Raw genomic sequence first — 15,626 nt, 5'->3', positions numbered from 1 at the left:
AAGCATCCTGTAAATGACAAGTAGTTTTATTTTTAGATGGTGAGAATAGAGCATTGAACATTGACTATGTTGTAAAAATCATTCCTTCATTGTGCAGACGCTTGAAAATTAAATTGGTTTGTCATGTAAATCTGTATTGGTGGGTAGTTGAAAAGATGTGTACAGAAATCTTATGCATAAAAACAATCATTCAAAAACCGAACATATTAGAAAGCTTAGCCCAAAGGCTAAAGAGAAAAAACTGCATATTAAATGAAAATAGATATAATAAAATAAGGTTATGGTACCATCAATGTTGCATGTATGTATTACATTGGTAATATAGTCAGTGAATTTAATATAGAACAACAAATCCAATTTGGGGAGTGTGATGTCTGCCTATCTAATGTCCCACGTAATCTTCCCTTAAAGGGTATGTCCACCTTTGAATGTCATTTTACAGTTTATATAGAAATAATCTAAACAAGCTGTAGCTAAACCCGTATATTGCAATAAGCCAGAATACAAATAAAAAAAGCAAGTTCTCTAAAGAGATTGAGCCAGAAAAAAAATGCTGGAAGATTTTAGATCTGAAGCTTTCAGAATTGTGAATGCAGCCCTGGATCAGTCCAAGATAAGTAATGTAATGTATTTACAAAGTCACTCAACTTTTATGTACCCATATAGAAAAATGTGGTCCGAAGGGGAACATACCATTTAAAGTTCTCATTGACGTGTCAAAAGACAGATTAAAATGGATGTACTCTAAACAAGATAATACTTCTTTCCTCAGTCTCCATTAAAACTCTATTTTAAGGCAGTTGAACAAAATCAAAGAGAAGATGTAGTATCAGTGGCATAACTAAAGGCCCATGATCCCTAGAAATAAAGTATCAGCAGCTTCACCCTCTTAATAATGTGTAATAACGTATAATGAATGGTTTTACCATATACTTGTAGTTATAAGTTTATTGATAAAATCAGATTGCTAATAAAACAAGTTCCCTTTCATCCAAAATCACAAAGCCAGCTATATAACCCAACACAGGTCAAAGTTTGCCAGTACTCAGACAATGCCAGTACCACCAGTGCCGACTTCTCTTTTTTTAATATCAATTTCTGTCTAGAAAGAGGAAATTGGAAGATTGCACAGGTTACTGCCTTTGGACTTTAAGGCCCTGTTCACACAGACTTTTTTTTTCATGTATTTTGATGCGGAAACTGCATAGGAAAACGCGCCAAAAAACGTCCGAATACGCCTTCCATTGATTTCAATAGGAGGCAGAGGTGTTTTTTCCCAGCGAGCGGTAAAACCGGCTCGCTGGAAAGAGGGGCGACATGCCCTATCTTCAGACGTTTACGTCTCTGACCTCCCGTTGACATCAATGGGAGGCAGAGAAAGCGTTTTTCGCGTCGTTTTTGCTTGCTCAATGGCCGCGGGCGAAAAAGTGCAGTTAAAAACGCGGCAAATGCCGTGCAGGCAGATCAAAATCTGACTCAAAATTCCAGACGGAATTCTGAGGCAGAAATTTCTTCCTGCAAAAAACTCTACCCTAATAATTGCAATCCACATATGACAAATTATTTATGGAATCTCCAACCTGGATATGAGTTGTCCTGTGTATAACCTCTATTACATATATATACACCTTTATTTTACTATACTGTATGCCATTATCTATGTTGTAATTCGAAATGTATTACTGCAAACATACCTCCAAAATGCAGCATAAACAGCAAGAAGAATGAGCAAAGCCATGCAAGATACAGCACAACCAATCATCAGGGGGACTGACGGAGAACCAGAGACATCCATTACCTGCGGAGACAACAACATATAAGCTTTTCATCAAGGACTCAAAGTTAATTGTCATGACATGGTTCATTGTCAGTTCTCTTTCAGGCTTACTTTTTCATAGCGGTACACTGGATTCGGAATTCACTTTGAGACTTGTCTGAATTGTAGGCGGTTTAATAAGATTTAGCTGTATTGTAGTATGTGCTGTAGGAACAACAGGAACTATAACAAGATGGGCTGGTTTGGTGTTCTTCTGAAGTTCAATATGCATATTAATTGTGGATTGGATTCCATGCAGAAAACTAATAGGGAATCACTGTGTTCTTAATGTCATTATCTTCTTAATAATGAGTCTAACTAAAAAAAACGTGGCATTGGTAACAAATGGTAAATAACCGGGGTCCATGTTTGATACAAAATGAAACCTGAAAGCTAATTGGTTGCCATGAATCACGTGGCCATTTTTCTCTCTGACACAATTTCAAAATATGAGGCACTCGGTGTCTCGATAGTATATAAACATTGTTCCCTGGTTGTCCAAAATTATATATGATTTATGCAAATCTAGTTTTACATGTAGTTTCAATTTCCTCCTAACCTGGGAGTTAAATATTTCTCATCAATTTGTTATCATTCGATGGGACTTAAACTGATCCCAAAGTGGCATTTCCATCATAATATACACTATCGTTCAAAAGTTTAGGGTCACTTACAAATGTCCTTATTTTTTAAAGAAAAGCACATTTGTTTTCAATGAAGATAACATCAAATTAATCAGAAATACACTCTATACATTGGTAATGTGCTAAATGACTATCCTAGCTGCAAATGTCTGGTTTTTGATGCAATATCTACATAGGTGTATAGAGGCCAATTTCCAGCAACCATCACTCCAGTGTTCTAATGGTACATTGTGTTTGCTAACTGTGTTAGAAGGCTACTGGATGATTAGAAAACACTTGAAAACCCTTGTGCAATTATGTTGGCACCGCTGTAAACAGTTTTGCTGTTTAGAGGAGCTATAAAACTGACCTTCCTTTGAGCTAGTTGAGAATCTGGAGCATTGCATTTGTGGGTTCGATTAAACTCTCAAAATTACTAGAAAAAGAGAGCTTTCATGTGAAACTCGACAGTCTATTCTTGGTCTTAGAAATGAAGGCTATTCCATGCGAGAAATTGCCAAGACATTGAAGATTTCCTACAACGGTGTGTACTACTCCCTTCAGAGGACAGCACAAACAGACTCTAACCAGAGTAGAAAGAGAAGTGGGAGGCCCCGCTGCACAACTGAGCAACAAGACAAGTACATTAAAGTCTCTAGTTTGAGAAATAGACGCCTCACAGGTCCTCAACTGGCAGCTTCATTAAATAGTACCCGCAAAACGCCAGTGTCAACGTCTACAGTGAAGAGGCGACTCCGGGATGCTGGCCTTCAGGGCAAAGTGGCAAAGAAAAAACCATATTTGAGACTAGATAATAAAAGGAAAAGTTTAATATGGGCAAAAGCACACAGACATTGGACAGAGGAAGATTAGAAAAAAGTGTTATGGACAGACGAATCGAAGTTTGAGGTGTTTGGATCACACAGAAGAACATTTGTGAGATGCAGAACAACTGAAAAAATGCTGGAAGAGTGCCTGACGCCATCTGTCAAGCATGGTGGAGGTAATGTGATGGTCTGGGGTTGCTTTGGTGCTGGTAAAGTGGGAGATTTGTACAAGGTAAAAGGGATTTTGAATAAGGAAGGCTATCACTCCATTTTGCAATGCCATGCCATACCCTGTGGACAGCGCTTGATTGGAGCCAATTTCATCCTACAACAGGACAATGACCCAAAGCACACCTCCAAATTATGCAAGAACTATTTAGGGAAGAAGCAGGCAGCTGGTATTCTATCTGTAATGGAGTGGCCAGTGCAGTCACCAGATCTCAACCCCATAGAGCAGTTGTGGGAGCAGCTTGACCGTATGGTACGCAAGAAGTGCCCATCAAGCCAATCCAACTTGTGGGAGGGCCTTCTGGAAGCATGGGGTGAAATTTCTCCCAATTACCTCAGCAAATTAACAGCTAGAATGCCAAAGGTCTGCAATGCTGCAATTGCTGCAAATGGAGCATTCTTTGACGAAAGCAAAGTTTGAAGGAGAAAATTATTATTTCAAATAAAAATCATTATTTCTAACCTTGTCAATGTCTTGACTATATTTTCTAGTCATTTTGCAACTCATTTGATAAATATAAGTGTGAGTTTTCATGGAAAACACAAAATTGTCTGGGTGACCCCAAACTTTTGAACGGTAGTGTATATATATCTTTTTTTTTTTTTTACAGGATCAGTATCCATCATGATTTGTGTTTTAAAGGCTCTGTTCACATCTGCATTAGGAGCCTCTATCACAGATTCTGGCAAAAATGGTGGAAAAAATAGAGCAGCACACTGCACTATTTTTTTCTGGTAAATTGACAGGCACCATGACGAGGACACCACAGAGCCCATTAAAGTCAATAGGGTCTGTCGGGCACCATTGGTGTTCGCCATGTGACAGATCCATAACAGTATTGAATTCCGTTTTTCTGCTTCTATGACACCACAAAAACTAAGTTCATAGCGCAAATGTGACTAGAGCTTAAATCCTTGAGGAGATTAGATGGACTGAAAAAAAAAACAATGGAAGCTCATCCAAACCGATGTCGATTTATTATCAGGTTTTTTTTGTGGAATTTTTTTAATCAGTTAAGATCAGTTGCAGAGTTACAAATAAATACATATGAACCCAGCCTGACTTCAGCTATAGCGCAGTAGCTCTGCTTCCTCAATTCCACTGATCACTACCTTCTTTATCTTCTGACCTCCAGTAATAGGTACACTGACAATCCTGCACCGGTCTACACAATTTTGAGCATACATTGTAAGATTTTATGACTGATAGCATAATAGGGCCTATCATCAGGCTGTTCTAGTGAGGATAAAACCTGTGAAGGACAGTCCCCACCGCTCAAGCGGTAAGCAGAATAGATTTTTCAATCATTGCCATTGTTGTCATACATCTACCCTTCTATGGCCTCCCAAACTGGCTTTATCTTCTATATAATGACATTTATATTTTCACAGGTTTAAACAAATTCATTATTCACAAAAGATGCTTGGCGACACGTAGAATAAAAACAATGGACCTACATGTCAAGTAATTCACAATAGAAAATGTCATATTCCTGACACATGAAACAAGTTCATTACTGTACAGAAAAAAAGTCTACCCCATCCTTTCTTCTCTATGCCCGCCTTGGTATGCTGTAGAGAGCTGTGTACATACTGATCAAACATGCAAAACTTAGAAGAATATAACTTACTGCAGAACAGGTGGAAGATTAGCATGAAGAATATATCATTTTTTCATTTTGTGTATGTTCACAAATTTTATGGAGTACTGTACTTAGAATTGGGTTTGAGGGAAAGGTGAATAAGATAGAATGTAATCTGCAGTATACTTATTTAGATTTTTAGTTGATCTGTCAGTAAATAGGTCGGTAATAAAGACTTTGTCATTAATAAACTCAATCAAATACACATTTAGCAGATCAACCAGAATGTAACTGGATGGAAGAGGTCTCTTCTTCTTTGTCATAGCTGATCAATTAAACATTTCCTCTGCCAAAGTACTAAAACTTAACCAAACACTTTGAAGCCGCTTGTTAGAGAGTTTAGATTGGATCACTGCCCAGTCAACCACTAAGCAAACTGAGGAATAGAAAGGCACCTGAATATCTAGCGTTCCTCGATTCCACAGTAAGAGTACAGTACATATTGGCACTTCAGAAGGCCAAATGTGGACATTTATGGTATGAAAGAATCACTATCAGAAAAAAAATGATTCTATAGCAATAAAAGCATCAAAAAAGAACACGCAGAGACGTCTCTATGATGCTCTTAGAAGCCAAGCAGACATATTAAGGTTTATACAATACACATTATAAATGCAGATCTAATGCTCTATCCCAAAGTAGAAAATATGGGTATGTACAGATTTGAGTGAATACATATGAATGAGTAGGAGGCACCCATTTTAAAGAATAAATTGTAATATACTTAAAGATTGGGTTGTTGGAGTCTCACAACACAAATGGATATACTTTCAGTGTGGAGAGCAAGTCCATTGAACCTACATGGCCTTGCTGAGACAATTGTCATCCGGATGTAGCCATCTTGCAGCGTGATATCACACAACAAAAGCCATTGAATAGTCATTGAAAAAGTCAAGATAAGAGATCTATCCATTGTTTATATAATGTGTTAAAAGTCAAGGTAAAGACATCTGTAAGTCCTAGTACATTTTCTAATGTTGCACAGTGACGTCTTCTATGTATCTACTATATAAATCTTATTTTCTATATAACCCTTGTACATTCACATATAGTAGAAGAAGCATTCCAAAATTGTAAACTAAACTAGTTAGACGAATACTAATACTGAAACCTTGAAAGGGATTATTATACTGAAAAACGAAGAGTAACAGCCAGATAGAATGATATTTAGTGAATCTGTTATAAACATGTATAATTTCCCGCGCATAATTTATTACAAGAATCCATTATTGCTTGGCCCATTCTATTTATAGTACTGAACATGCATAGTCAGCTCTAAAATCTGAAGTAAGTTCAGTGGAAAAATGTTTATGGATTTTAAAGGGGTTAAGTGTGTAAGCAAGAATGATGCTGCTATGCTGTAATAACACATTAGTATATGATAGTATTTTACATGCTAAGAGACATACAAAATTAAGCATTGCAAATTCAGATTAAAAAATGGCAATAATCTTTACGTAATATATACAACGACACAATTATAATAAAAAAGAACAGGCCTCAAAGGACATCCTCAAATTCTTTCCTGACCAATCAGCAGTTAGTTTTGGATTTCAGAGCCAAAGTTAACTCTCATGCGCAACATTCACTTAAGATCTGGCCTATGTTGTTCTAATATGGTTTTCCATGCTTACCAACTCCTTGGGAAGTTGTGCCAACACTGCAAAGGTGGTGAGCTGGTTGCAAAGGCATTTGGTGTGAGATGGTTGGGTTGGTAGGGTCTGGCAGCTTTCTGTGTCCCAGGTTCCACTGGATGCATCACTGGTGATCAGGAGCAGAAATAAGAAGTCAAAATCTGAAGAGGTACAGCTGGCATGATACAGTTTTTCTGTATAAGCAGTGGAGGATACTAGGAAAGCTGTGCATATCCGAAGCAGGAACAGCAAGCCTGCATCACTTTGCTGGTGTCTTGAATATGAGTGTGTGTGGGTGACACCCAGGGAGAGAAGTGAGGCAGAGAAAGAAGGAGTGTGGGGGAGACAGAAAGACAAAATGAGGGGGAGAAACAATAGGGAGGATGATGAGGAAGAAGTAAACTCGGAGAGAGGGGAGAATTGGAGTGAAGGATGGTAATGACAGATGAAGAAAGAATGTGTCCGGATAGACTGAGCAGTTGTAGTGCTACATGTGTGAAAAGCACAGGGCAAGAAGCTGAAAGGGCAATACAGAGGCACCGAAAGGGAGAACATCTTGTAAAGCATTAGAGAAAAGCGCACAGAACATAAAGGAATATATAGTGAGTGCGAGCAATGGGGGAAGAGATAAAGTTGTGCCGCATGACATTATTCACTAGGGATTACAAATAAAGAAAAGAAGATGAGAGGAAGAAAAGCATATGGAATGGAGAGCTAAGAAGAAAAGAAGCAAAGGGGATAATACTCGGAATAGTCATGAATGATGCAGCATCTAGGCTTAGGGGGTTTTCTGAGGTTCAATCTGACATCACGACACATCCTACCTACCATTCTGTCCCTCCTTTCTGTGTGTTGCTATCATACAGCCCACAACCTTCCCTAAATCCCTGATAACTTCTACATTTATTGCCTGTATTAGCAGGTTCAGCACTCACGTAGTGTTATAAGCAATGAACCTCTTTTACACTAGACATGTAAAACAATCCAAATATTCGAAGCAACACAAATACTTTACAAATTGCTTCTCACTCTCAATGCTGCTTAGCTGCGTCCCTGATCTCTTATATTTTCCTATATTTCTATTAACCAATGCAAGGGGTCTTGTCTCAAAAATGTCAGCTGCCTATACGCATACAGTGATCTTCACATACATCACTAATTCTCTCCCCAGTCATCCACGTTACTCTGGCAACTACAGCAGATGGAGTGTAAGAATAAAACATGGCAAGGATGAGGGCTCAAGAAGGGTTCTTACACTCTTACACACCCACACACAAACACGCGCGCACCTTTTCATACTCACACATGGATGTAGCAATCATCTACCAAATCACAAACTCACACCTGAAACAATTGTACCTTGTGTGGAAGCACACATAGGAATCTGCAGTTAAGCTGGGTTTAGACTGTGCATTTTTGTTGCGTTTTTAGCAACGCGTTTTTGTTTTGGTTGATGAACTCTTATTGAGAGACACACAAAATAGAATGAATAATACAAATGCTTTGTGGGTTCTTTCGAGCTGACAAAGTCATTCTGTTTGATAAGCAGATTTCTAACAGATACCCTGACATTGTGGAGAAAGAAGAGGCAAACGCTCAATATATTCAAATACCAGAACTTAAGCAGCTGCAGGGAGGCCTGTCACCATCTGCTTTACACAATAACAAATTAAATATGATTGTACCACATATTTATTTTTTTAAAGCTCTATTTCGTCGTTTGAAAATGTCATGTCCTGTATGTTAATTAGACAAATCTCATCCTCATAGAGAACGGAAATCAGCTGTGGTGGTCTTTTCATTCCCACTTACATAAACACAATGTAACTCTATAATGATGATCGGTCAATGTATAAAAAAACATACAAAAAAACAAAAGCACTACAGCACTCTCTCGGCCTGCATCCTGGATTAGTAACAATTTCAGCACCTCCCAATCGGACAGTTCCAGGTCTCAACCTTGGAAGAGCTTGCAAAAGCTTTCAAGAATGAAACTCTCTGTATTTGCTTATATTATTCTTGTACAGGTGGGACAATACGGGCTGCCATTATTTTATTAGAAGTGATTTTCTTTTCATATTGAAAAGAAGACACTTGCTGCAATCACATTGTCTCTAGCTCTGTAGCATTTCTCTACTGCTGTAATGGTGATAAAGGATATGGAAACGATGCTGGAATTAGCTCTCATTTCCAAGGTCACTAACAAAAATTTATTTTATTGGGAACAGATATGAAAAAAAGACATGATCTCCTACTAAAAGCGAAATCAACTGCTGGAATGTAGCCTTTGACACTATTCTACGAGAAACCGGCATAGTATGTATCATTGTAATAAAAACATAAGCTTTGTAGAAAAAGAAGAAAGGTTTTAATCATTTATTATCCAAAAATGCGGTAACCATCATGTTTAAGATAAGCGATAGAGGAACATTGTCATCTTTTTTTTTCTATCAACTTCTGAACTGATTGAGCGTACCAACCTTTTCGAATAATCCCATACAGCACACTGGGGACTAGATGTACCCTGTCAGATAAGAAGACATGCTTTATTAAAACAATTCTTTTTCGTTTTAGGACCTATAAAGACATATGGTGTACAAAAAGGGATGAAAAAAGAAAAAAAAAATGAGCAGAAAGCCGGAGAACTGGCATTGAGATACTGGATAACAGTTATTACAGCCTGTGACAGCGGCACTATGGCAGTCAAACAACAATGTAGATGATATAATGGATGGTTTACATAGTACTTACATTGATTATATGCGATAACTCTACCACGACTAGCTGCTCTACAGGTTTGGTGAGAGGACGGACGGTGACAGTCAGAACCTTTGAACTGACAGCTAGAGAATTACTTGGAGGAGGTAAGATGAGCCCAAGAGTGCGGTACAGCACTGCACCTATCACAAAATATGCAGAGTCCTCTGTCTCTACAGTTCAAAAACAAGAAAGGATTAGAAAAACATATATTCAAATTCTGTATCACTCCCTATTCACGTATATTTATCATCCAGTGAAATTTCCTAAATATGTACATTTTGAACTAGTGTTTACCTGCTTGGGGCAAAGTGAGAACTTCTTTGGGTATAAAAAGTTTATCCTCAGAGTTTCTAGCCCAGTCGTTCATCCCACGGCGACCTTTCATGGGGAAGTTTATATCACTGGAAACAGCTGAGACCGGTTCCCTCTGAATACTAATAACTGCATGACGCATAACATACGAAAATAAAATATAGCACATACATATACCATCATTGAAACAAAAATTACATAAAATGACTATCCAATGAAACTATAGAAAAATAGACACTAAACAACTCACACTTGCCTTGACCTAAAAAAATGTACTCTGGTAGTTAAAGCTCTGTTTTAAAACTATCTTTTTCTTACTGATAATAATATGTATTATTCCTAAACATTTTTGTTTATGCCTTTGAACATTTCCAGTTGGCAAGCTGGGATAATAAGACCACCTATGAGATGCCATTAATTGGCTTATTAACACTAAAAGTCGCATTTTGTACACTGAATGGACACCTTATTATAGACACCTGCCTTTTCACGATTTAGATTCCCTGTATGGAAATTAGACATGTAAACGGTGTGAAGCAAAAAATCAAGTAAGCAAGTTTTCCATGGTTCAGTTTCAGTGTGAATCCACCTTAGGCCTTATTCACACGAACGTGTTAAATATCCGTGGGACGGCCGTTGAAACAGCGGCCGTCCCACGGACCTATGTAATTCAATGTGGCCGTTCACACAGCCGTGTGAAGGGTCCGTGGGAAAATAGGACATGTCCTATCTTTTCACGCATCACGCATCCCTCCATAGACTCTCAACTATGGGGGATGCGTGACATCGCGCCCCGCAGTTCTGTGCACGGATGCACATCGGACGTGAAAAACGGCAGCGCAGCGTTCGTGTGAATCAGGCCTTAGAATGAGAAAATCAAGTGATCTGAACCACTTTGAACAAGGCACGGTCATCGGTGCCAGACTATCCCCGGCCAGTATTTCAATAAAAAGAAAATAGTTTTTCATGGGCAATGGTGACGAGATTATACCAATGTTTGTCTTGGAGATCATCTAATTTTTTTTAGAAACTAAAGAGCAGTTGTATAATCTCATAATCTTAGACTTTTAGTAACACTAAGGCATAAGAATCAGTATTATACAATATTACTTTATTACAAAATAAGATATCTCATACCCAGATTCTCTGTGACTATGATGGAACTCTGGAAAGGTTTTAGCGCATCTCCTACCAGGTGGATATAATCTTCAAGCACCTTCATGAGGAGAACAGAGCCTGGGGCCACCTAGGAGACAGATGTTGCTTGCTTTATTTACACATCATGCTTTCCTCAGCAGATTAAGTTGAAATCATACAAATGCGAAGTAACCTAATGGTTATATAAAGTTCAACAAGAGAAATCTATTTACAAACCAAGCTTCTTCAGGCTATAAACATTAAAAATAAATGGTAATTACTAGTGGTAAGTAAGGTTTCCAATGTGTGTCAAAAGTCAACCATATATGTTACATGAAAGTTTCATTTATGAACTGAAGTCTGTGAACACACTAAGATTATGTAAGTGAATGTGAAGTTCAGCTAAAACATTCACTTTCGGAAACAAAACTCTAAATGCACCTACATTTTTAAGTTCAATAATTGCTCTGGAAAATGCACTTAAATACCTTATATCAAAGTCTAAACTACATTGACTTTCAGGTACTGTAGACCAGGCCTGGACAAATATTATTCAGGAATAAGTTTATGTTCACATGTGGCAGAATTGCTGCAGACTTTCTGTCTGGATTTGTGGGTGGAGAATCCGCCACGTATTGCAGTAGCAGCAATGTGGATGAAATTTGAACCAATCTCATCCACATGCTGCAGAAAATTTCCAAGCCAGGTAAACTGAGCATGTGCAAGATTTCAGCATGTGGCGGAGGGAGGTTGGGACACTGACAGCAGCTCGTCAGCTCTAGGTGGACGGATATTGTGATTACATCATGCATATACTTGGTCTCATAAAATGCTCATTTTAATATCAGGCAGGAAAGCTTTGAGAAAGGATTATACAGCCATTCTAACACGGATTTTCAAAGTTAGTACATCAGCATCATCAGGTCTAAGAGATCTATTTAATAATGTATGCAGTTTGTATTGCACAATCTGGCGTAAAATATATTTTAATTGGTCCCTTGACAACTAGCTAATTGTGGGGACTCCCCCTGATGGGACCCCAATTGATCAGCAGTTATTGGCAGGAGAAAAGGGCATTATTTTGGAATACGAAAACTTTAGTTGGGTTCCTTTATTCTATCTGATTTTACAGCGCTACAGTATGCAATAATAAACTGTAGACTAAAAGAATATACAGTAAGGCTATCCCTTAACAGTCAAAATGCAAAAGACCTAGAGTTCTTGTACATATCTGCCTATTTTTCTTCATGAAATCCTCACTATTTAGAAAGCGTAACACTATTAGTTTCTTGATTCTAGCAATGGAAACTCAAATAGCCTTACATTTTTTTTCTTTTAAAAAGAGGATTATTCTCCCCTGCACCTAATTGTATTGACAACATTTACATTGCACGTGCATTATCCTCCGCCTGTCAAACAAAGGTACACACACATCCCACCCCCGCTACAGGCAAACGTCACACATCCACGGCTCACTGCTGCATCATCACTGCTCCCCACCTGCTGAGCGTCCTCCCACTTTTCTCTATTATCTGCATCCAGTATGTGACTGACAGCATGGAAAAACTTCTGTATAAAAAGAGAGATTTAGCGAGGAAGAGAGAAGGAAGGATTATGCATTAAAACAAGTATGAAAGATTGTATATCGGTGAAAACAACAACCTAGTAATTCAGTTCCTATTAAATTCCACTCTATTATGTTTACTAAAAATCCATACACGACCACTAATAGGAAAAATATAGAACTTGTGAAAACAGAGCACTCAGAATCAGGATACTAAGTCCTTGACAAAGCCAAACATTTGGCAAAGTCTGCTGACAGGACACTTTAGTCTTTAATTTTATTATAAATATAGTCAGTACACAGGAGCGATAGTCGACTGCAGTAAAACTCACCAAAATATTTTCCGTCTTCTAATCTTGTACAATAAGCAGTGTTTTCTGATGTGTGGGAATAAGACCAAAGAGCTGCTAACTGAATCATGGTCCAAAACTCTAATTTCCAGTAATGTTTAAGAGACACCTTTATTTTCTTTTATTCTAGTTTTAAAGTGTAGTCCATTAAAGGGGTATTTCTGCTTATAACATTTATCACCAATTCCCCACCCCCTCAACCACACAATTGCGGTGAGGAGGAGTTGATATGAAGCAGTGGTCAAGCATGTGCGCTGCTTCTATATACAAGCTATGTGAGAGTTATGGAAGTAGCAGATTGAGATCACTCCGCTATTTCTATAAGGCTTCATGCCCACTTCAGTCTTTTGCTTCAGGGTGCTATCCGTTTTTGTCACTGATAGCACCCTGAACCCATTCATTTCAATGGGCCCATGCACACTTCAGTTATTTAAACGGATCCGTTGTTCCGTTAAAAGTAGAGCATGTCCTACTTTGGTCAGTGATTCAGTGACCGTGTGGCCCATAGAAGTCAATGGGTCAGTCAAAAAATCGGATGGCACACGGAAGGCTTCCGTGTGCTGTCCGTTTTTGACGGATCCGTTGCCATAGCAACGGCTGGGTGAGCCAAAGTTCACAGACTCACAGACTACAGTACACATTCATTCCTGAAGATGGATGTGGACAGACTCATAGAATGGGTGCATGATCACCCAGAACTGTGGGATAGGCGGGTAGAATGCTACCATGACCGCTATAAAAAGGACGCCGCTTGGGAGGAACTTGCCAAGGAGCTTTTGACGCACAGATGGCAGCAGGGAACTAGTGCCCAGCGTCACAAAATATGTAAGTAAATGCACACATTTCACTCCAAATGTCACAAAAAAACAAAGCAAGCCAAGCAGAGTAATCTCAAACTGTTCTCTATGCTCTGAAAGCTACAGAAAACAGCACCAAAAACTTATTGTAACCTTTCTATGGGTGTTTCCTGGGACATGTGACAAGTTCAAATGAAGTTTACCTTCCGTTTTTCCGTTTAAAAAACGGAAGCACAACGTCCGTGTAAAACAGAAACACGGAATGGAAACGGAGTGCACACGGAAACAAAAATGGACACACGGATCCGTCAAAAACGGACGATAAAACGGTGATGGAAGTGTGCATGAGGCCTAACTCCCATAGTATTGTATGGAGTAGCAGCGCACATGACTTGCTGCTCCATACAAACTCATCTTCACCTTGTTTTGCTAATTGGGGGAGTTGGAGGATTGGGACTGGTGGGGGTCCTAGGAGTTGGATGTAACGTTTATTTATCTCTGTGGATAAGCAAAAATTATTATCCGCTGGAATACTACTTTAAGGGATATGCACATTTTACTCAGTAATGGGATATCCACAGGATATGTGCAGCAGCTGTCCCCTTAGTCCTTGGACAGGTGAAGTCTATGACATTACCCCTTTAACTATGTAGGTTCTCAATTGAGTGATTAAATGATGTGTATGCAAAGAAATTCAAGAGGTAGTAATGTATAGAATGCTGGCAGGCAAATAACTGGCATAAAGATATGCTTAGCATCTCTATGCCCGTTATTTACCTGGTAGCACCCCCCTATGCATGTATTTCTATTGAACTTCTTTGCATTCCAAAGACATTCTTAGGACCAATTCGGAAGTCGCTCTAATGTCGGCTTTGAGGAGCCTTAAGACGATACTTGGTTCATCTTTTAAAAAAGTCCATTGTTCGGTTGTGCCTGCTTTTCACCACCTAACAAGGTGAGCACGTTTCTTACTTTGGGACACATCTTTATTAAAATCTAGAGGTACTATTCCATGAAGCGCCGCACTTGTTTTCCCTTTCGCTTCCTGGTAAGAAGAGGATGTGTAGACGTAATCTTGACTACTCCCAGAACCGGCATATTTCATAAGCTTATTAGATATAGCCACATGATCCTTTCCGTGTTTTTTTGTGAATAGTCAAATCACTATTTAAAAGATCTCTCATATGATTTTCTACAGTTTGTCCTGATTGGCTTAAAAATGAGTGGGAGAGAGAAGAACAGCAAGCTGGGATACCATGGAAACCCCTTTTCAGCATCTTTGCCCACACTAAATCATATATAGCGATGAGTGAATATCTTCTATGTGTGAAGAAATATCCTAGAGCTGGCCATACATAGTGCAATTTTCTTAAAATTCTAAAATTTCACCATAATAATAAGAAATGATCATGTCAGGCAGATGTTTTTAGTTCACATAATTATTTTTCTATTATAGGTAGTGGATATTAAAATGCATTCTGCTACATACAAAACAAGTGGCCATTTATTAGAAAGATACACAAATGACAGGTAAGGATCGCATAATAAATGGTGGGATCGAAGCATTGTTCTTGAATCAACAGAAAAACCACTGTAAATGTGGCACTTCCTTGCATAAATAAGTAAATCAAAGTAGGGGTGCCAAATCAAAAGGAGCAAACAACTGGGGTGGTGCAAAAATAAACGATATTGCTCGAAATATATGGACAACATGATGGATGGATGGATCACTAAACAAGATATAAAGCAAAAATGAAGGGGTGAAAAGAAAAAAAAATGACAGTAACAAAATAATAATAATAATAATAATAATAATAAAAAGCAAAAACGGTATGTGGAGGATTAAGAAAAGAGGGCAAGAGAATAATGAGAGAGCAGCCGGCATTGCACTGTGTGCCGGCCGTAATATCACATTATACACAACATGAGCTCTGT

At 38.5% G+C, this 15,626-nt stretch overlaps 1 protein-coding gene across 8 annotated transcripts in view; it reads right to left on the bottom strand.

Moving 5' to 3' along the window:
* Window positions 1-15,626, bottom strand: part of ADGRB2 (adhesion G protein-coupled receptor B2) — a 441,157-nt gene that overhangs the window by 44,457 nt on the left and 381,074 nt on the right. For 7 of the 8 annotated variants that reach the window (XM_075853159.1, XM_075853161.1, XM_075853162.1 and 4 more), the window contains 7 exons: window positions 12,481-12,549; window positions 10,981-11,089; window positions 9,826-9,972; window positions 9,523-9,701; window positions 9,252-9,295; window positions 6,772-6,898; window positions 1,695-1,798 (listed from right to left, as the gene is read on the bottom strand). In XM_075853159.1, coding sequence (XP_075709274.1) covers window positions 1,695-1,798; window positions 6,772-6,898; window positions 9,252-9,295; window positions 9,523-9,701; window positions 9,826-9,972; window positions 10,981-11,089; window positions 12,481-12,549 — 779 coding nt within the window. The remainder of the gene's footprint in view (window positions 1-1,694; window positions 1,799-6,771; window positions 6,899-9,251; window positions 9,296-9,522; window positions 9,702-9,825; window positions 9,973-10,980; window positions 11,090-12,480; window positions 12,550-15,626) is intronic. The other variant, XM_075853160.1, reaches the window with a different exon arrangement.

The sequence above is a fragment of the Rhinoderma darwinii genome, chromosome 2 (genome assembly GCF_050947455.1).
Source record: "Rhinoderma darwinii isolate aRhiDar2 chromosome 2, aRhiDar2.hap1, whole genome shotgun sequence".
Taxonomy (NCBI): Eukaryota; Metazoa; Chordata; class Amphibia; order Anura; family Rhinodermatidae; genus Rhinoderma; species Rhinoderma darwinii.
Note: the sequence above shows the minus strand (reverse complement) of the source record. Positions and strands in the feature narration are given on the sequence as shown.